The following is a 22,710-nucleotide window of genomic DNA, read 5'->3' as shown; positions in this document are numbered from 1 at the left end:
TCCACCTCTCCAGTATTGAAATTACAGGTTTGCCTCACCTGGTTCATGCGGTCCTGGGGATGGAAACCAGGACTTTGAACCGTCTAGGCAGGCACACCTCCAGACCATGAATTAAAAACAATGTACCAAAATCAGTTAAGATACCAGGCTTCATATAGCCCAGACTGGCCAGACTGGTCCTCCTTGCCCCCACCTCTTGGGCGCTGGGGTTACAGGTATGTACCTCCAGGCGGGTTAAGCCATGCCGGGGACACAGCCCTTCGTATGCAGGGCAAGTGCTCTACCCACCAGCCACACCCCAGCTCCTCGCTTTCCCCTCTGCCCTCGGGCTGGCAGGTGCCAGCGGTGGGATGAGAGGCAGCACAGTGCGGCTTACCCGTGTGCGAGCGCAGGTGCACGGTGAGCTGGCTGGAGTTGCGGCTGGCGTAGGGGCAGATCTGGCACTTGAAGGGCCGCTCGTCCGAGTGGATGCGCAGGTGCTTGTTGAGGCTGCTGCTGTCGGCCGCCGCGTAGTCGCACGTCTTACACTTGTAGGGCTTGACGCCCGTGTGACAGCGCATGTGCGTCTTCAGCTTGTCCTTCCGGCTGAAGCACTTCCCGCAAACCTCGCACTTGTGGGGTTTGTCACCTTTGGGTGCACACGCAAGCCGCGGCGGGAAACAAGATTGAGAAGGTAACGTTTACTCCTGACACCTGCCGAGAGGACCCACCCGCAGGCCTCGGGGGTGGTTTAGAAACCTGGGGTTTGGGGTGGAGGGGTGGTTCAGCTGCGTTGCTTGTTAGAATTTTCTTTTTTCCTAAGGTGAATATTACTAACTAAAAGTACACGGCAACTATAAATAATATTTTGTTGTTTCGGGACAGGGATTCTTGCAGCCCAGGCTGGCCTTGAACTTCCCCCGCCTCTGATTTCTGAGAGCTGGTATTAGAGGCATGCCTCACTATGCCAGGCTTTAAAATCAGAATGTTGTAGCCTCTCTGCTTACCTTCTGGCTACTTCTGCTCCCTTTACTCAATGTCCCCCTGAGCCTGGTAACAAATGCTGTGCTCAGGGCTGAATACTCATCCACCGGACTTCAATCACCTTATTAATATTGATCACTGTGGGTTTTTTTTTTTTTTTTTTTTTTTTTTTTGAGACAGGTCCTCACCTGGTAGCCCTGGCTGACCTGGACTTGCTCTGTAGACCAAGGCTGGCCTTGAACTCAGAGATCCGCCTGCCTTTGCTTCTCATGAGCTGGGGTTAAAGATGTGTGCCACCACACCTGACTTGTCACATTTTCTTTTACTGCTTTTTTTGATATTTAAATCTTTCCAACATTAAAGTATTATTTCACACTATGGACACAGGCGCTCTGAAGGACATTAATGTAACATGAAGAGTCATCCCTTCCATCCATTCTTTTATTACGGCCTTGGGCCAGAGGGGCCGTCTTCTCCACTGCCGCTTCCTTGTCTTGGCCTAGAGGCCGTTTAGGTCTCTCTGCTAGAGCAGTCTAATCCTACCGGACCGGCGACGACATTTGTCACCATGTGAGCAACTGCTCACTTTGGGCCCTAGTGTCCCTATTTATTAAGTGCGTGTGTGTTATTTCTCTGTGTGGGCATGTGTGTGCCATGGCGTGTGAGGCCAGAGGGCAACTTGCACAGGTTGGTTCTCTCCCTCTACCTTGTGGGTCTTGGGAACTGAACTCATTTATAACTTCTTCAGGCTTGTCAGCATGAGCCACCTCACCAGGAGAGTGGTGTGCGTGCGTGCGTGCGTGTGCGTGTGTGCGTGCGTGCGTGCGTGCGTGTGTGTGTGCGTGTGTGGTATTCTGAGGATAAACCAGGGTCTTGGGATTGCTAGGCAAGTGTTCTATATATAACCAGGCTACAGTCTCACCTCTTTTTAATTAATTAATTAATTATTGTATATGTGTATATTTTTCCTTCAATATAAAAAACTCTGCTAGTTACTGTCTTTTTTTATTTTTCTTTTGAGACAGAGTCTCATGCATCCCAGAGTGGCTTTGAACTTGCTAAGAAGCCAAACATGACCCTGAACTTCTGCCTCTACCTGCAGGGCATTGGGAATGCAAGCATGCACCGCCTCGTCCCACTGATGCCACTCTGAGGATGGAACCCAGAACTCTGTGCACGTCAGGCAGGAGTGCTCTGCCATGTGAGCCATGTCCTGGGTCCCTCACGTTGGTAGATACCTCACTCTTTGAATGCCCTGTCTGGGGATTATTTTATTTCCTCCTCCTTACAGAGCGGGGACTGGGATCCAGGTCTCTCTTGCTTCTCTAGCAGACTCTGCACACCGCTCCCTGTCATTGCTGTCATTTCCACATCATTAAACAGCTAAGGGTGAGCGATGCTACTTTATAGATGGACAATAAATTACTGAATCAATTCCCCAGCTGACCAGGAAAAGAAGCACACACACACACACACACACACACACACACACACACACACACACGGCTGCACAAAGACTGTAACGCTGAGATGGCTCTAAGGGTTAAAGGCATCTGCCATCAAGTCTGATGACCTAAGTTTAATTCCCGGGACCCACATGTGGGAAGATGAAACAGACTATGATAGCTGACCTCTGACCTTCACAGGGACATAGCGGTGTGCATGTGTGCACACATACACACACGCCCCAAATAAAGTTTAAAAATAATAAAGACATACAACATTAAATGGAAACAAGAATACCATATTTGCTTAATAAGAGATAAGATTGAATATCTGGAGTTGGGCAGCTTTTGGGAGGCAGAGGCAGGCAGGGGTCTGCTACTATGAGGTCAGCCTGGTCTATATAGTCAGTTTTAGGACAGTGAGAGCTGCTACATAGTGAGATCCTGTCTCAAAAAAAAAAAAAAAAAATTATGAGTCTGTCTTAAGCTTTATATCTGCATGCAAAAAATTCAGATTATTGTAGCATGGACTATACAGGCTGGTGACTCTGAGGTATATTAGGAAGTGAGGTGTAATAATTAGGGATTTTCACTCTTACCCTGCCTTTAGTTTTTGTCTTTTTTGATTTTTAGACAGGATCTCTTTACATAGCCCTGGCTGTCCTGAAACTCAGTATGTAAGCCAGGATGGTCCTGAATCCACAGCGATCTGCCTGCCTCTGTCTCCTAAATGTTGGGATTACAGTTGTGGGTCACCATACTAGTGAGATTTTCACTTTATACTCTGTAGATCAAGCATGTACAGAGCCCCGTGCTGACACAGTGTGTCAAAGCTGACCCCCATCATGTCAGAGGAAGGTCTGGCATTTAAGAACACATCTGATGAGATGGCCCAGTGGTTAAGAGCACTGGTTGCTCTTCCAGAGGTCCTGAGTTCAGTTCCTGGCAACCACATGGTGGCTCACAACCATCTATAATCTGGTGCCCTCTTCTGGCCTGCAGGCATTCATGCAGGCAGAACACTATATATATAATAATAAATTAAGTCTTAAAAAATACTTCTGTAGATTTCTTAAAGACGATCATTTTGTTGACCTGGAGATGTAACTCAGTTGGTAGAGTACTTGAAGGCCCAGGGCTTGACCCTCAACATTGCAAAAATAAAATCATTTTACCGAAATTGTTAGCAGTCAAATTGTCTGCTGCCTGGTGTTGCCTGTGCCCATTGGATTGTCATTCTGTACCAGGGATACTGCCTATTGGTGGTGCAGAGGCTGGCTTTCAATAGCTCTGCTGGGCAGGGACCACATGAGGTCCCTGACACTAACCCCAACCACCTTCCTTTAAAGTGGCCAGTAAGGACACCCTCAGGTCACCCTGCTGTGCTTTAAGGAATGGATCTAAGATCCATGTGACAGTTCATCCTCACTGTCAACTTAGGAGAGACCTAGGAGACCCCTCTGACCATGTCTGTGAGGGTGTCTGTAGAGAAGTTTAACTGAACAGGCATAGCACCATCCCTGGGCTGCAGTCCTGAACTACATAAGGAGAAAGTGAGCTGAGCATCGGTGCTCATCTCTCTGCTTCCTGGCTGTGGATGCCGTGGGACCAGCGGCCTCCGGATCCTGTCACCATGGCCTGTACCCTCAAGCCATGAGCCAAAACAAATCCGTCCATCCATCCTTCCTTCCTTCTTTCCGTATTGGCTGGACATTTCACAACAACAATAAATAACCAATATACTTTTGTTTATACTCTGACCTAGTTTTTGTAGGGGGACACTGTAACTATGCCTCCTACGGGCTGGCTACAGTGTGCCCGACCACCCCCACCAGGGCATGGTAAAGGTGGTGTCAGCATGACGTGGGAGAGGTTTTAAGAGTTACGGGAGGCACATGGTAGTTCTTTTTCCCTGCTCCATCGCTGGCACTGCTTACTACATTTCCTGCCGGCTGGCTAGGTACTCTGTAAGTAAGGCATATTCCGAATAAAAATACCCTAATCTTATCTGGTTACGTATTGGTAATTCACCGCCTGTAAGTTTTCCCAATTGTCATGGATAATGAGTGCAATTTATTTGACAGAAACCTTAACCCATGGAGCCCATATGGGGAGAGTCACTGTTTGCTTATGACAGTTAATATTTGGGCACTTAGAATAAATCCACGTGACCTGGCAGTGTGAGGTCTAGTGGACAGGATGGTGACCCCAGGGCCACTCATGGGTCACAGCAGATGAAATATGAGAGGGCCCCTCCTCACTCCCTTGCTTCTGCATGCTTCCCTTTTGAATCTACACCCCTGTGCCACTTGACCCGGAACCTTGAGCTCAGACTTCCTCTAAAGCTGCCCAGCAGCAACTCTTTCTCTACTCAAAACATCTGGAAAACGTAACCACACACAAGCTGTGTATCTACAGGGCCCTGCAACTGTGCAGTCAATGGCTGCAGATCAAACATTTGGAGCATAAGCAATAACCACACTGGGAAGACACACAGGAGCACTTTGGGGTCGGCGTTCTGGCAGGAAGAGTCAGCCATCGGCAGTGCAGTGGGGTGTCTGGGGGCAGCGCATGTGGGCACTGTGCAGAAAAGACTGAACAGTCTCAGTTTCTGGCATCTTTGTGGGAGGGGGCTCCCTGAAAGCAATCCCCTGAAGATCTAAAAGGATGACTGTATTAAGAATTTTCCTTTTTCTAGGCATTGATATTTTTCTCTTTTAAAAATTTGATTACATTAAAAATTGTGTATGTGGTGTGTGTGTGTGTGTGTGTGTGTGTGTGTGTGTATTTGGTGTGTGTGTGTGTATGTGGTGTGTGTGTGTGTATGTGGTGTGTGTGTGTGTGTGTGTGTGTGGTGTGTGTGTGTGTATGTGGTGTGTGTGTGTATGTGTGTGTGTGTGTGTGTGTGTGTGTGATGTGTGTGTGTGTGTGTATGTGGTGTGTGTGTGTGTATGTGTGTGTGTATGCATGTGTTTGCACTAGAGCATGGGGCTCCCAAAGAGCACATGGAAGCCAAGGAACAACGTTCCAAAGTCGGTTCTCTCCTTCCACCACATGGGTCCCAGGGATTGAACTCAGGTCATCAGGCTCCGTGGCAAAGCTCCTTTGCCTGCTGAGCCATCCTTCTGGCTCTTTCTTCTGTTCTAAAACAAACTGCATTATGCTCCCCTTTCGATACTGCAAAGATAACACACACTCTCTGTGTCACAGATAAAGAAAGCAGCTGTAAGAAAACCACTATCCTTGACCAGGTGTGGTGGTGCGTGCCTATGCCCCCAGCGAAGCAGGGATATGGAGAATTGGAAGCAAGCCTAGGCTACATACTAAGTTCTAGTCTACCCTGTGCTACATAATGAGCTCTTTCCTAAACAATCAACATCAACAACAATTCAAATAAACAATCAAAACAAAGCCTGTGTATCCTCTGGTTTGCTCCCCAGAACGGAAAACAAACAAATGAACAAAACAAAACATTCTTCTCTGTCTTTACTAATGTGATATGCACACACAGACTTTACATCTCCAGCGTGGATGCCGTCTGCATCCGGGCCCTCTGGCTCAGTGCTCACTCTCTCCACAGCTGGGCTTTTATTGCTTTAGATATGTTTCTGGCAAAATCACATGTACAAACGGTATCTTTATTTACTTTGTACCGTGTTCCTTTGACCTCTGTGAGGCTTGGGCCCTGTCATATGTCTGACATCTTTGGGCCCCCAACTCCTTGTTGGGTGGGTGGTCAGGGTACCCTAGCTAATGACATGTCACTTACCGGTGTGGATCTTCAGGTGCCGCTCCATGTCCTTCATGCCGTAGGCAGTCTTGAACTGGCAACCTGAAAAAGGCAAGGGAGGGTGTGGTTCAGAGAGAGCTGAAGTGGCAGAGACTTGCCTCACCAAGGGGAGACGGCCAGGCACACAGGAGAGACACCGACGTCACATGCCAGACAAGTATAGCGCTGCTTTGGTACAACCTCAAAACCAAAAGGAGCCAGCAGAGGGATGATGTCACACTTTACAACAGTGCGTGTGTGTGTGTGTGTGTGTGTGTGTGTGTGTGTGTGAGACGTATCAGACATCTACATTACGATTTATAACGGGAACGAAAATGACAGTTATGAAGTAGCAGTGAGATAATTTTATGGTAGGGAGTCACCACCATGTGAGGAAGTGCACTGACGGGTGGCGTCGTCAGGAAGTTGAGAACCAGGCTTTATAACTCAGCCCGCAGGCCAGAAAGATGCTGTCATGAAAGCAACAAATACTCGACTCTCCTCTTGAGAGAAGACTAAAGATTCAGGAAAAACAGTGTAATGACCGCTGGAGATGGGGCAGCGGTTAGCGCACTGGCTGTTCTTCCGGAGGACCCAGGTTTGGTGCCCAGCACCCACACGGAGGCTCACAACCGCCTGTGACTCTAGTTCCAGAGGGTTCCATGCCCTCTTCTGAGCCTCTGGGCACCAGACACCCATGGGTGGGGTATAGATTTACACTCAGGTGAAACACTCATAAATCTTAAGGAATAAGAAGAATTCACAAAGAAGCTGGGCACCGTGGCTCAGGCTTCTAATTCCAACACTAGAAGTCTGGGCAGGAGAAGCATAAGTTGGAGGCGTGCCAGAGCAGTGTGGTGAATTCCAGGTCTGCTTGAGCTACAGAGTCAGGACCCAGTCTCCCCACCATTGAAAAAAATCCTAAGAAGACCCCTGTCTGCCCTCGGATGTACAGAGCCTCTTTACCCGGATAGCAGCAGCCAAGTCTCTTCTGCACAGGGGCAGTGGAGGGCTTTTTGGCACGTGACTTGGCAGGGAGCGAGATCACGGTGGTTGTCTGGTTTTCATTGCTTTCCGTGGGCAGGTAAGTTTGATAGCCATGTTCAAAGACAAATTCTGGAGCTGAAACTAAAGGGTGAAGTGCTTATTAATTTCCACAGGTTGATGCAGAGTGATGCCATAACTCATTCCAGCTAATGGGGCTTGAGAGAAAAGAATTTCCTTGATCATTCAAAAATCAAGTGTGTGAGTTGTAGGAACGGCTCAGTGGTTAAGAGCGCTGGCTACTCTTCCAGAGGACCTAGGTTCAATTCCCAGCTCCCACATATGAGTGGCTCACAACCATCTGTAACTCCAGTTCTGGGGAACAGGAGGCCCTCTCTGGTCTGCTTTGATACCAGGCATTCATATGATACCTAGACATACACAGGGAAAATACTCACATACATTAAAAATCCTTAAAAAACTGGTTAACTTCGGTATGTAATGGTTTTCATTTTCCCCTTTTTTTAAAAAAATTAAATTAATTAAAAAAATCAAGTGGCTGGGTGTGGTGGTGCACACCTTTAATCCCAGCACCTAGGAAGCAGAGGCAGGTGGATCTCCGTGAGTTTCAGGTCAGCCTGGTCTACACCGGGAGTACCAGCCAGCCAGACCTATAAATAAAGAGACCCTGCCTCAACCGTCACACTCCTAATAAAAACAAGGACTTTTGAAGGTGGTGGCAAAATGCCTTTAATTCTAGCACTCAGAGTTCAAGTCAGCCTGGTCTATACAGTGAGTTCCAGGCAGTCAGAGCTACACAATGAGGCCCAGTCTCAACAAACTGACCAACCATTGACAACCACGACACAAAACATTGGGATGGGGCTCTAAAATACCAACAAAGACTTGGGTCTTTTTGGACAGTGTCTCAGCCCAGGCTGGCCTCCAAACCACTATGTAGCTAAGGCTGGCTTTGAACTCCTGCATCCTATGAGCTGGGATTACAGGCATACACCACCATCCCTAGTTTTGGACTCCTTTTTTCTTTTTGTTATTAAACATTGACCTTATTTATTTGTGTGTGTGTGGGGGGTGTGGGGTGGGCATCTGCAGACGCCAGAGGACATCCCTAAGAGCTGGAGTTACAGGTGTCTGCAAGATACCTGGCTTGTTGTATGGGTCTTGGGATCCAAACTCCTGTCCTCACGAATTTAGCAACAGGTACTCAAGTACTGAGCCATCTCTGCAGCCCTAGCCTCAGACCTCTTGAATGAGCAATCAACATTCCTAAAATTGATGTCATGTAGGCATCACTAACTGCAGCCAGATGTACAAGTTACTCTGAAAGATCTCAGAGTCCTACAAACCCAGGACTTCTCTCAAAACTCTCTTGTGAGTATGTCATGGGCATTTTTGAAAGTCACCCTGTAACTTACAGGTAAAAAGAAACAAAAAATGTAAACACAAAACGACCCCAAACGAGCTATCATTAAAAAGATAAGAGAAGTAGGCAGTCTTGAATTTTTTCTGCTTATTAATTTTTTTGCTTATTAATAATTTTGTGAATGATGCTCTCGGTACGGGGCTTGTAAGGGTCTTGTCTCCTTTACTAAGATCGTACTTGTCCCTGGAAGGCCTAATTCTGAGTGAAGGCAACCTATGCTCAACCGGGGACACGCAAGGTGGAGAGGTCCCACCTTTACCACTTTATTTCCAGAATTTATGGACCAGAATCAACCTAGACTTGCCATCACCAAGTAGCTCGATTTGCCAAAGAAATCCACACCATTGGCCATTTCCCTCCAAGCCTACAGTCCCAGCTAAATGAGAAACAAGCAGACAAATCCCAGCAGAGGGAGGCCAACAGAATACTTCACCTCACCAGTGTGGTGGTGGCATATGTCTTTAATCCCAGCACTCAGGAGGCAGAGGAGGAGGTGGATCTCTGTGAGTTCAAGACCAGCCTGGTCTACAGAGTGAGTTCCAGGACAGCCAGGGTTACCCACAGAGAAATGCTGTCTTGAAAAACCAAAACACTTCACCTCAGAAACCATGCAGGTCATTGAAAATGAAACTCAAGAAACTGTCACAGTCAGGAGGGATCTAAGGAGACATTGCATATAGAGCAGTGTGTGTCCTGAACCTCCGCTGTTAAAGGTTTATTTTATGTGTGAGTGTTTTACTCGTATGTATGTCCGTGCACCATGTGTGTGCCTGGTACCATTACAGGTCATTGGATCCCCTGGAATTGGCGTTACAGATGGTTATGAACCACCATGTGGGTGCTGGGAATTGAACCCTGGTCCTCTGCGAGAGCAGCCAGTGCTCTTAACCACTGAGCCATCTCCCCAGCCTCTTAGACATTGATTTTAACATTTGGTTCCCCCCTCCTCCTCCTCGGGATGCTTTTCTCGAAGGGCAGCTGGCCTGGACTGACTTTTGTCGTTAAGTCATGCCTTCTCATCAAGGTCCCCACAGCATCTCATTCTGGGTTCCTCACTGGGAAAAACCAATGACTTAATATGGAGTCCACTTCATCTCCACTCCGGACACCATCTGGTGAGGCCTGGCTTTAGCTGAACCCCAACAGTGGCCAGGTGGACCCCTTAAATAACCACGAGGGGGCTGGAGAGATGGCTCAGTGGTTAAGAGCACTGGCTGCTCTGGCAGAGGACCTGGGTTCAGGTTCCTGTCACCCACATGATGGCTCACAACCATTTGTAACTCCAGTTCCAGGGGTATGCACAGGGTATGAACTCACGGAGGCACACATGTGTGCACGTAAATAAAGGACAAATAGATAAAAACCCTTTAAAAAACTGCGCATGCGGGAATCACTTCCCGGCACACGCCTCCTCTCCACGATCACAATTTGTAAGCACACCCTCTGATCTCTGGCTGAGCCCAGGCACGCTCGCCTGCGTGTTTCTAGCATCCACAGGATGCTGCCACTGATTCATGCCAGGTGACACCTGGGTTCTCACAGCTTTTGGCATTTGAGCAAACTCAGTTTCCACTTTTCTCAATGAGAAAATGTCGTGCGATGTCCGGCCACTTCAAGTCAGCTGTTGGGTTCTGGCAACCACTGCTCCATCTTCACGCCAGTCTCTCCGAGCAGCCCACTCACCTGTGTGCTCATGGCTAGAAAAGCCACCGAGCAGTGAGAGCTGAGTGGGCTGTTCTGTAGGGGCTTGGGAAGGTATGAATGACATATCTTGACAGCACAGCAGGTGATGGAGGCCTGGCTTGTGAAGTTTCAGAGGGAAGCAAGGGCTCTACAGGGCCTTTTGTGGGAAGAATCGGTGATTCCGGTTAACGGGGCTGAAGAATCAGCTGTGATTAATAAGAGACCAGAACCATTAAGGTGGAGCAAAGGCTTTGCTGGGATACTCGATGCTGGTTGGCTGGGGCTGAAAATTTAACAGTAATTAAAAAGAGACCAGCATCACTGTGGTGAAAACTCCTGGGAAGTGTTCCCTCAGGGTCAGACACGGCCAAGGTTGTACCTTGTGCTGACTGCTGAACTTATTAGTCTAAGAGTGATCCAAGTGGGACTGTTTTTAAAGGCATGAAAGGGTCACAGAGAGCAGCTGAGGCTTGGCACCATGTGGCGGGGTTGGAGTCCCTGAAGAGAGCCCAGGGGAGGCTACTGGTGAAAGTTAAGCCCAGTGTCGGCAGAAGACCTCAGCATTTGGAGATGCCAGTACCATAGGATGCCACCAATTATAGCAGCAGCAGTGGAGTGGAGCCAGAGAAATGACCCAAGGCCCTTGGAGGAGCCCAGAAGATGGTGAGTAAATAAATGGACATTGAGTTATTTACACTGTTGGAGTTTGGTTTTGCTTTGTTCAGATTGTGACTGTGCCCTGGTTCTTCCCTCTTGAACAGAGTATTTAACTTAATTTTGAGGTTTCTTCTCTGAGACAGGGTTTCTCAGTAGCTATGGAGTCAGTTATGGAACTCACTCTGTAGACCAGGCTCACCTCGAACTCAGAGATTTGCCTGCCTCTGCCTATGGAGTACTGGGATTAAAGAGGTATGACACCACCGCCTGGCTTTAATTTTGATTTTTTTGGTTCCCCTCCTTTCCAGAGACCAGGCAGGTTTTGAACTCATAGAGATCCGCCTGCCTCCTGTGCCTCTGCCTCCTTTAATGCTGGGATTAAAGATGTGTGCTAGCACTACCCAGCTTATTTTTATTTTATTTTTTACAGGAGCACACAGCTGAAAGACTTTGAGATTTTATTTGGAAAACTTTGGGGATTTTTAAAGAGACTAAACCTTTAATGTGTTTGAATTTGTAAGTTATTTATGTTTTATATTGTGATATCAATATTAACAAGTCATCTTGGGGATAAATTATAAAAGAAAAGTTCTAACTGAAAGGTGATGTGTTTATGTGTCAAGCTGACAAGGGGTCAGTTGAGCTGACAAGTTCTACGTCAACTTGACACAAGCTAGAGTCATCAGAAAGGAGGGAGCCTCATTTGAGAAAATGCCCTTATGAGACTGGACTGTAGGCAGGCCAGTAGGGCATTTTCTTAACTAGTGATTGATGGGGGAGGGTCTAGCCCATTGTGGGTGGGGCCATACCTGGGCTGGTGATCCTAGGTTCTGTAACAGTGGTTCTCAACCTTCCTAACACTGCGACCCTTTAATACAATTCATGCTGTGGTGACCCCCAACCATGAAACTGTTTTCGTTACTACTTCATAACTGTAATTTTGCTACTGAACGAATTGTAATGTAAATATCTGTGTTTTCCGATGGTCTTAGGAGACCTCTGTGAAAGGGGTTGTGACCCACAGGTTGAGAAGCACTGTTCTATAAGACAGTGGGCTGAGCAAACACAAGGAGCAAGCCAGTAAGCAGCACCCTCCATGGCTTCTGCACCAGCTCCTGCCTCCAGGGTCCTGCCCTGCTTGAGCTCCTGTCCTGACTCCTTTCACAATGAACTGTGATTTGGAAACACAAGCTGAAAAACCATTTCCTCCCCAGGCTGCTTTGGCCAGTTGTGTTTCATCAAGGCAATAGTGACCCTAAGACACTGAGCCTCAGTTTACCCCTGTCAACGGGAACATCTCCATGTCCACTTCAGAAGGTTGTTACAGAGCCGAAAAGGAGGGAATCTGGTGGCTCAGTGTGTGACCAGCAACTCCGACCAACAAAACTGGACTGATATGCACTTGGAACCCGTGGCACTAAACTCCCAACTGGATGGGAGGGCACGCTTGACATTTGTGGGACTGAGGGGTTCCTTGAGACATAGGACTAAAACCAGGCTGGTGTGGCTTGCTACTGTGACCTTCCACTTTTGTCCCACACGGTCTAAGCTGGGAGGCCCCTGTGGGGTGAGTAAGGCAGGTCAGCTCATAGGGAGCTTGTCACCACCCTGAAAGGCAAACATGGGCCTCCTGGCTTGGGCTTCTCCTAACTGTCCTCCTCTTCCGAGGAAAATCCCAGTTCCCGAGGGGGGTGTTCTAGCTAGGAACCCTTCTTGGAGTCATGATTTGAGTGTCTTCTCTCTCACTCCAGAGGCCGCTCTCTCATGCTCCTGTGACCAGCGCTACTCTCTAAAGGTCAAGATTAGAAGCAGAAGGAAGCATGGCGGGTGGGCAGGTGACCTCCAGCAGGGACAGCCAGGCACAGCTGTGGTCAATCTGGGGATGGCACTAATCACATGAGATCCACAAGGCACCCAGAGTCAGAGTCATAGGCTAAAAAGAACCACACAAGTGTGAGCTGTGAGCTTCACCTCCCTGGGTCTCAGCTTCCTTCTTTTATTACATTTCTTATTTACGTGTGTATGTGTGTGCTACTGTACCTACGGAGAGGTCCAAGGATACCCCATGGGAATTTGTTTTCTCCTTCTGCCACAGGATTAAATTCAGGTTGTCAGGCTTGACACTAGACACCTTTACCTATAGAGCCATTTTGCTGGCCCTGGCTGGCCTTTTTTTTTTGTGTGTCTGGGGAATGGGCCTTTTTCTTCCTATTTCTTGGGGTGGCCGTGAGGGTTGGAAACGAGGTATGGAAAGCTGCTAATGCACTTGTCACTTTTCCTGTGGCTCCATGGCTCCTGGGCAGCAAGGGACTGCCTTGGGAAAACCTGGCTTCATCAAGGGCAATATCAGGATGAGGACATGGGAGCCATCAGTAACCATCAATGACATGGGTAGGGCTGAGGCCTTGGGCCAAGTGAGTGACTCTCCAACTTGCCAGAGCCGTGAATCCCCCTGGGAGCTTGTTACAGTGATGCTGGAGTCTCCACCCCAGAAACCCTAATTCCTTCTGAGGTGGAGCCTGGGTGCTGGTGTTTAATAAGTTCCCCAAGGGCCCTGATCTATAAGCAGGTCTTGGGACTGACAGCTAAGGGAGCAGCCAAGTCCAAAGTGGTGACGGTGGTGGTGGGTGCGCATGACAAGTGTGGCACAGAAAGGCAAGCAGGGTCCTGACTGGTCGTCTTGAGAGGGGCAGCTGAGTTGGCCAGAGGTCAGACACTTGAGGTTAACATATCTGCTAGTTGCCACTTTATCTGTTCGACTCTGCACTGTGAACAATGGCTCATGGACCCCAGCAGCCACTCCTGCCCTCTAGTGGACTATGAACAGAATTCCTGTGGCAGCTCTGGCATGAAGCTGGGACCAGAGCTACCAGACTGTAGTTGGGATACGAGACTTGGGGTCTGTTTGTGGGGCTTAGGTTGTAGTCGGCACCATTCAGGAGACGTCTCCCTGAGCTGGGTACCAAGAGGAGATGGCACAGCAGCAGTCCCAGGCAGAGGACCACCACCCGCCAGGGCTCTAGGGTGCTAAGAAATGGGGCTCATTGGAAAAACTGCAAGGAGAAACACGTGCACCCTGGCTGTTCATGTGTGTAGACTGTCACCAGGTAGCAGCAGCCGGGCAAAGCTGGCAAAGGCATTTCCAGCAAAAGGAACAGAGAAACAGATGGCTCAGAAGTCAATGTGGCAAAAGCCTTCCACGGAGCCCTAAGGATTTGTCTTGCAGCTCTTCCTGGGGCTTTGAAGTCAGGAGGCTCAACTCTCCTCAGGGAGATGGCCATGAGGGAAAGGGATGAAGTATTCACTCCAGGACAGTTCTGGCTCTACGGGTTCTCCTGGGCCCATCTCCTCCCTACAGGGAAGTTTCTCCTTGTCTAGCTGCAGGGAAGTTTTTCCTTGTCTAGCTGAGACACATGCAGGTCACAGCAGACCAGCTACAAGGCAACTTCTTTCGTTTCCCCTCCCTCCCTCCCTCCCTCCCTCCCTCCCTCCCTCCCTCCCTCCCTCCCTCTCCCAAGACAGGGTTCTCTGTATTAGTAGCCCTGGCTGTCCTGGACCATGCTGGTCTCAAACTCACAGAGTGCGGGGCCCTGCCTGGCTTCCAAGTTGATCTCTAGTCTTCAAATTTCTTGACCATTTCCTTTAAGGTTTAGTTTATTTCCTGATTCTAAAATCTCTCCAGACATATATGTTGGGAGCAGTAAAATTACTCATAAAGTTCTGCTTATTGCCCCAAACTGGTTTATGAGCATGTGTGTGGGCCTGGGTGTAGCATGTATACTGTATTTGAGCATGTGTGTGGGCCTGGGTGTAGCATATGTGCCATGTTTGTACGTGTGCCCTCAGAAAGCCAGAGGGAGGGAACTGGATCCCCAGAACTAGTTTCAGACCATTGTGATCTGCATGTGGGAGCTGGAAACTGAACCCGGGTCTTCTGCAAGAGCAGCCAGTGCTCTTGACCCCGAGCCTGCTCTCCAGTCTCATGCCCCAGATTTTAAACAGCACATGAACAATTTGATCCTCAGCTCCAGCGGATCCAGTTGCTACATGGTCTCTGACAGTAAGCCAGAAGCCTGTAGGCTTGGTCAGGCTCATTGATGTATTTTGGTTGGCCAATGAAGTCCTAAAAATTGAGAACATTTGGACTGTTGAGATGGCCGCTAGTAAAGGGGCTTGCTGCCAAGCCCAAGCACCGGAGTTCAATCCCCAGGACTCACCTGATAGAGAAACCAACGCTAAAGTTGGCCTCTCACTCTATATGTGTGATGTGGCACACACTCTGGGACACACACACACACACACACACACACACACACACACACACACTGTAATTTAACTTAATTGGGGAAATTCATATCTTTTTTGCAGCTAAAAAAATCAAAACAGAACTGGCCAGACCCAAAGAAAGTTGCTCTGTGCATGGTTTTTCCAGTTTACCACAGTCTGTGCTAGCCCCTAATACCCCCAACAGCCTCTCATTGATTCTGCTTCCTGTTCTAGAAGCTCTTACTGAGTGTAGGTAACAGTGTTCTGTGCACACACACTGCGCTGCTCTCGCACGGTCCCTCTTTCTGAGGCTCAGGTATACTGATTGCACTATATGCTGTTTGACACGGTTCACCTGACTCTCTCCTGAACATCACATATAAAACTGTGACTTTCTCCATAGAATGAACTGTAATGAATGGCCTTCATTTTCTACCAAGCTTTACAGGATAAATGTTTAGACACAGACCCATTAAAAGTATTTAGGTATTATTTTATTGATCCGTTTGCATTGTGTTTATCTATGTGTGTATGTATGTGCATGTACACACATCATAGTACATGTGTGTGGAGGTCAGAAGGCAACCCTTGGGGTGGGTTCAAGGGCTGGAGGGATAGCTCAGCCGTTAAAGGCTAGGCTCACAACTAAAAACATAAGATCAAAGTCAAGTCATCAGGCTTGTTGGCAGGCGCCTTTACCCTCCGAGTCATCCCTCCTGCCTAGTATTCCAGCAAATTTTAACACAGAGATTTGAAATTTAAGAATTAAAAATTGAAAGCGATCACAAAACTGTCCAAAGTATATGAAGTTACATCCTCCGAACACACATGCCTGGTTTAATGTGCTTCGCTCTCATCCTGCAGGGACCACCCCTCCTGATGTGCTTAGACCCCTTCTGAGGCAGCTACTGTCCTTTACTTACTCATCCACTAGCTTCTTTTCCTCTGCTTTTGTTGGTTTTTAGACACTCTTTATATAAGAAGGATGTTTGCACGAGTGAGCTGCAAACTTTTTCTCAACATGCTCCTCTTTAGACTCTGTATTTCTGGGGAGAAAATAAGTAACTTCATTGGAGTCACATTTATAATTCTCTTCTCTGGGGAGGATAGTCCAGTCATGAAGGATTATATAATTCCTGGAGCACCCAGCATCTTGGTACTTTCTTTTTCTTTTGTTTTTGCTTTTTCAAGACAGGGTTTTTCTGTGTACTGATTGTCTTGGAACTCACTCTGTAGACCAGGCTGGCCTTGGCCTCAGTTCATAGAGATCCATCTGCCTCTGCCTCCCGTGTACTGGGATTAAAGGTGTGTGTTACCACCTTTAATTTTTAAAATTAATTTTCCATCCAGCTGGTCTTGAAGTCATAGCCAGAGATAACCTTGCTCTCCCAATCCTCTTATCACCATCTCTGAGCACTGGGATTACCCCCTATGCCCCAGCACGGGGCTGTATTCAACTTTTTGATGCGTCTGTGATTTATGTTGACACACTGCATGGATGGAAGAGCGCGTGCTGTTTGTGTTCTCAGTAGAACAAGGAGGGGAGACACAGATGTTCATTCACAGATTAAAAAATAAAAGAGCCAGGCGGTGGTGGCACACACCTTTGATCCCAGCACTCTGGAGGCAGAGGCAGGTGGCTCTCAAGGCCAGCCTGGTCTACAGAGTGAATTCCAGGACAGCCAAGGCTACACAGAGAAACTGTCTCAAAAAACCAAAACTAACCAAACCAAAACAAGTTGAAATGATGCCACCCCAGGCTCTCATATATACTCACCCCAAATATCTGTGAGAGTCTGCTTCTTGGTGCCCAGAGGTTTGCCTTAGAAACCCGGCCTTGTCTATTTTCCTTCACAGTGACATTTCCCATTATTCCACACTCACAGTTTGAACCCAGCCCACAGCTGCTTCCCAGCAGTGCTGGTTAAAAACAACAAACTGCGCACACCTTAAATCCCAGCACTTGGGAGGCAGAGGCAGGTGGATCTCTGTGAGTTCGAGACCAGCCTGGTCTACAAGAGCAAGTTCCAAGACAGTCTCCAAAGCCACAGAGAAACCTTGTCTTGAAAAACCAACAAACCAAAACAAAACCCAAATTGGTGATTGAGGGGGCTAGGTCCTGGGCTTCTGAACAGATCCGGCAGAGGTGGGGAATAGAGCTAGCCACCCCTGTCCATCCATCCCTCATCCCCGCCTGGCTGTACCTGTGATGGTCTGGGTCTCCGAACTGATGGTTCTTGTGGTGGTCTGGGTCTGGGCGGCAGGGACTGTCTCCTCCGACACAAACTGCACCGTGCTGGCGGCTGTCACTGGTGTGCTGGTCAGCTGGCAGCCACTCTGCTTGTGGGCTACGAAGGCATCCAGGTTGCTGAACTGCTGCTTACAGATACCACAGATGTGGATGTCTGGTGTCAGCTCTACCAGGACTGTGGTGCCTCCTGGGACTCCATGGGACAAAGGAAAAGTCACAGATTAATTTCAGACCAATGTCATGGAAGGAAGCAGACCCAGCTAGTGGATGTTTTACAAGACAGTTCTTTCGGAGCTAGGGAGACAGTCCACAACACAAATTGCTTGCCTTGCAAGCATGAGGCCCCGAGTTCAAACCCTAGAACCCGTGTAAAAAGCTGGGTGTAGGGTGTAAGTAATCTCAGCATAGGTGAGGAGGCAGGAGGATCTCCATGCTTGCTGGCCAGGTGGCCTAGCTTACTTGGCAAGTTTCAGGCCTGGGAGAAACCCTGTTTCCAAACACAGGAGGTCGTCCTCTAGCCTCCACACACATGTGCACGTGTATGCATCCACAAACACGAAATCAATACAAAAGGGACTGCCCAGCCCTTCACAAGGACCCGAGGCCCTCTCCTAGTTCACCATGATGGTCCCTGACAGATGTGCACACTCCTCCAGCAAACACACCACAAAGGGGGCGGGAGAGGCCAGCTGTGGCCTCCTCTTCCTTTAGATGCTGATGCACGTGACACTTTATAACTATGAGGAAAAAGCTAAAATCCCGATTCTTGTTCTCACTTTCCAGGTCCCTGAATACAACCCTGGAATAAATTAATTAGAATGGTATAGTTCAGGTTTCTGACACTTGTAGACTAAATTCATTTTTAACTGACAGAGACATCATTTTTCTATAGTAACCAGAGAGAGAGAGAGAGAGAGAGAGAGAGAGAGAGAGAGAGAGAGAGAGTTAATATTGAATTGAGAACTTCAAAAGCAACTCACACAGTACCTGGTTCTACGTTAGAAAGTAATATAGCCAAATGGGTAGAGGGCTCACTTTGCACACCTGAGGCCCCGAGTTCAATGCCCAGCACTTCCCAAAAATGGAGTGGTGGCTGTACACAGACCAGTAATGAAATCCCAGCTACTCCAGAGGTGTAGGCTGGAGGATTGGGTCTTAAGACTCCTCCTGGGCCACGGCCAGTTTGAAACACCTAGACCTGTCTCAGAACAACAGCAAAGGAAAGCACTATATAAGTGTTTGTTAAATAAGATAACAATTGGGCTGGAAGGATGGCTCAGTGGTTAAGAGCACCGGCTGCTCTTCCAGAGGTCCTGAGTTCAATTCCCACCAACCACATGGTGACTCACAACCGTCTGTAAGGGGATCCAATGCCCTTTTCTGGCAAGATAATAATTAATTGGTAAGTTTCAACATGAGAAATTTAATTTCTATCCTTAAATTTTTCCTTTGTGGAGTTGTAGGGATGGCTCAGTAGTTTTACTGCCAACAGAGGCTCTGAGCTCAGGTCCTAGAAACTCCTACTCCACAGCTGATAACCAGCAACTCCAGGGGATCTGACACCTCCTTTTGAGCTCCACAAGCCCTTGTTCTTGGAATCTCATACCCATCCCTATATATACATAATTTAAAACAGAAATAAGATCTTAATTTTTTCCTCTTACATTCTAATAAAACACAGAAAAAATCCGGAAGAATAGTAAGAATTGGCAGAAAAGGAAAAAAAAAACCCTCAAAATCTTTCCATTTGAACCTTTCATGGACATTACAAACACAGTTTCTACTCTTTATGCTTAAAATTCATTTTCCCCCACCATACGGTGAAGTTAATCTTTGAATACCACATGAGCATTCGAATTCTTTACACACGTGCTTGTTTAGTGGGAACATGTCACTCCGTGGTATCCATGCATCATGTAATATCTGCAACCAGTGAAGTTAAACACTCCAAGACCACATTTGTATAACACAGTGCCCACACAATGCAATTTTCTGAAAATTGTAAGCTATTTCGATTCTGTCCAGTTGCCTTCCGGACTGAGACAAGGCATTTGCATGTTGTGGAGTCATGTGGTAGACGTCCCAGAGACAGTGATGCTGGCTGGGGGGAGGGAAACTTTCCTCTGGACCGTTGCAGCCAGGCGACTACAGGGACAGTCCCAGTACTAGGGAAACAGTGAGAAAACAGCCATGTCTGCATAGCTAAGGGTGTCTTCAAGATGGAATAGTATTGGTGTCCAGGATGAAGCGGTTTCAGTACTAAGTTATGCTGCTGGTACTCACAAGAGGAGCAAGTTACAACAGGAACTTTTCTTAACATCCTGAGGCTATCACTATCAACAGTGACTTTAGCCCTGGATTCCTGTCTGCAAAATGGGGGCAAGATGGGTCTCTCCTTAGGACCTCTCAAAGAGGAAATGAGCTAATGCCTGTAAGGAGGCCATTTCCCGGCTTCCAGCAGGTCACATGGTGGGGCTCGCCCTTTTTAAACACGGCCTTAGGTGCATGGCACTGGGAGACACTGAGACGTGATGGGGTAGGAAGTCATGCAGGGCACACCCAGGCAAATTTGGGAGCCAGTGGCTCCAAAAACATAAGTTAGCAAACTAAGTCAAGTGTCTGAAAACCCTGACCTGGGCTTTTCAAACTTCCGGTGCTCCAGGGAGCCTGGGATGACCCCAGAAACCTGTGGGGGCGGACCCAGCTGCCTGGTTATAAACGCCCGCTGGCGCTCCAGGTGCCTCCCATCCCTGGGCCATACTTTGGGAAACAAAGGTAATACGGAGACACTAAGAACTCGGAGGGGGTAAAAGAAAAGTTGATGTGATGTCAGGAAAGTAACAGAGAACCCCAAACTCAAGAGCAAACCATTCCAGCCTGGTCTTTCTTACCCACACCCCCCGCCCCCGCCCCTCCTGGAGTACGGGGGAGAGCTTTGCAAACCCGTCCCGCAAGCGATGCTCCAACCCGAGCCACTGAGGCAGAAGTTTCCCTACCAGTCTGTCCGGGTTATTCCACTTTCTCCTTCCCCCTCATTGTACCCCAAACTGCCAGGTTGGCTGGAGAGGTGGTGACGGCCTCTGTTCCGACCGTGTGGCCTCCCCAAGCCATGTCTCCCCGGGGAGGGGGGTTCCCGCAGGAGCTCCGCTCCCCAGCCCGGTCGGGGGCTGGGTGGGGGTGGGGGCGTGTAGGGTGCGCATTGCCCCGGATCCCGGAGCCCCGGGCCTGCGGGCTGCTCACGGCCCGGCATCAGCTGCGTCCACTTACTTTGTACTGATTCTGAGTAGCTGTCGCCTTCACCACTCAAGTTCATGGCCGCAGACCTGGGGTGCAGCTCCCGGGGATCCCGGCTCGCTCTACATGGTGCAAACACTTTGCTCTTGCATTTTTCTCTCACACCCCCCAACCCTGCCTATCTGCTCCTAACTATGCGAGGCGGGGACGGATGTACAGCCAGCGCCACTTCCGCTGCCTAGAGGGCGCTGGCCCGGTGCACCAGGCAAGGTTCCCATGCGGTGCTCTCCTGGGGACTCCGGGAGAGCGACCTGAGCATAGTGGTACGAGCGCATATATCACGCGACTCTGTGGCCCCCAAGCTCCTTTGCATCTTGCCCTTCTGGGGACCCTCATTTCGCGGCAGATGCCAGGAGGATGAGCAGAGCCCGGGCCCAGGACGTCCCCGTGGGTGGATCCAGCCTCCCAGCACAGGGGTGGAGCCTCTGCTCTGCTTGGGGTTGAACCGGGTGGATCTACATGGGACTGGTGAGATGGCTCAGCGGAAGTCAGAGGGCACAGGTCTCCAAGCTTGACTTTCGGCCATTTCTGGGACAGACTCAAGTATCCACACACATACACTAAATAAATACATATACATATATACATATACATATACATATATATATATATATTTAAAAGATTGGTGAGGGAGTGGATGGGAGAAGTGACTGGAACCCAAAATGGAGATAGCCTGGAGGGATTTGCTTGGGGAGGGTACTTGGAAGAGAAAGGTCAGAGGTTAAGAGTTTACGCTACCTTTGCTGAGAACCCGAGCTCTGGTCCCAGCACCCACAGTGGTGACTCACAACTATCTTCAACTAAAGCTCCAGGGGACCCAGCACCCTCGTCTGGCCTCAGTGGGTGTTCACATCACATATTTCATATAAGAACTGAAGAATTGCGGAGGTGGTGGTGGTGGTGGGGTGGCGGTGGCGGCGGCGGCGCACCATCCCTTTAATCCCAGCACCCGGGAGCAGAGGGCAGGTGGATCGCTGTGAGTTCCAGGCCAGCTTGGTCTACAAAGGTACACATAGAAATCCTGTCTTGAAAAATCAAAACAAACAAACCCGAAGAACTGACCTCGGAGCCCACTCGGAGGTTCTTGAGTGGTTGGTGTCAGTAGTATTTTGCTGTCCTCGTTTCTTAAGACTCTCATCCCCCGCTTCAGCAGATTTTCTCCCTGTGTGACCTTATAACCCTATCCCATCTTCCTATCTGGCAGTGCCACCTTCTTTAACCTCTGTGGCTCTTGATTCAACCCCCAGGTCCCCTCCCCTCTGCTTTGCTTTCTGTTTTAGGACTTTCTCCTTCTAACAAACATCGTGTGTCTCCTACCTCTGTCTGCTGACACAGGCAGCCGTCCACATGGTTTGGTGGATCCGGGAGTAGGGTGGCGGGGTTCAGGCTGGTAGGTGGGGCAAATGTGATAAGGTCTGAGTTTAGTAGCAGTGTCTGGTAGTGAGTCATGTGGGCATTGTTTAGCTATGGGTCAGGCAGCTTGCCTTACTATGATTTCGAGTGTGTGCAGAGCAGAAATTACCAAGTCCTGTCCCATAGTTAACTTATCTGCATCTTTCATTGGCCACCCCGATGCCACAGGGTCGAGCTCTTTTGACAGGTATGCCACTGGCCTCTTCCATGGCCCCAGTTCTTGGGTCAGAACTCCTTTCGCTATTCCTCTATTTTCTGCCACATATAGATGGAATGGTTTGGTCACATCTGGGAGCCCCAAGGCAGGGGCAGACAAGGAAGGCAGTTTTGATAGAGTCAAAGGCTTTTTGCTCTTTCTCATCCCAAATAAACGACCTCTGATTTTTGGTCAGTGGGTATAGAGGGGCTGCCATTTCTGTGAACCCTGGTATCCCCAATCTGCAAAAGCCTGCCATTCCCAGAAATTCCCTAACCTGTTTCTGGTTAGTGGGTGGTGGGATGTGGAACACAGTCTCCTTTCTGGCTTCTGATAGCCACCTCT

General features: G+C 48.7%; 1 protein-coding gene across 10 annotated transcripts in view; it reads right to left on the bottom strand.

The window, feature by feature from the left end:
* Positions 1-22,067, bottom strand: part of Zfp64 (ZFP64 zinc finger protein) — a 63,580-nt gene extending 41,513 nt beyond the window's left edge. For 2 of the 10 annotated variants that reach the window (XM_027423315.2, XM_035446192.1), the window contains exons 1-5: positions 21,819-22,066; positions 17,416-17,655; positions 7,144-7,305; positions 6,178-6,240; positions 377-628 (exon numbers count right to left, since the gene is read on the bottom strand). In XM_027423315.2, coding sequence (XP_027279116.1) covers positions 377-628; positions 6,178-6,240; positions 7,144-7,305; positions 17,416-17,655; positions 21,819-21,894 — 793 coding nt within the window. In that variant the 5' untranslated portion in view covers positions 21,895-22,066. Of the gene's footprint in view, positions 1-376; positions 629-6,177; positions 6,241-7,143; positions 7,306-16,134; positions 16,258-17,415; positions 17,656-20,729; positions 21,318-21,494; positions 21,663-21,818 lie in introns of those variants that run through there. The other 8 variants (XM_027423318.2, XM_027423311.2, XM_027423312.2 and 5 more) reach the window with 8 other exon arrangements.
* Between the last annotated feature and the right edge of the window lie 643 nt (positions 22,068-22,710).

Source organism: Cricetulus griseus, chromosome 6 (genome assembly GCF_003668045.3).
Source record: "Cricetulus griseus strain 17A/GY chromosome 6, alternate assembly CriGri-PICRH-1.0, whole genome shotgun sequence".
NCBI lineage: Eukaryota > Metazoa > Chordata > Mammalia > Rodentia > Cricetidae > Cricetulus > Cricetulus griseus.
The sequence above is the reverse complement of the archived record's forward strand: the minus strand, read 5'-3'. Positions and strand labels throughout refer to the sequence as shown.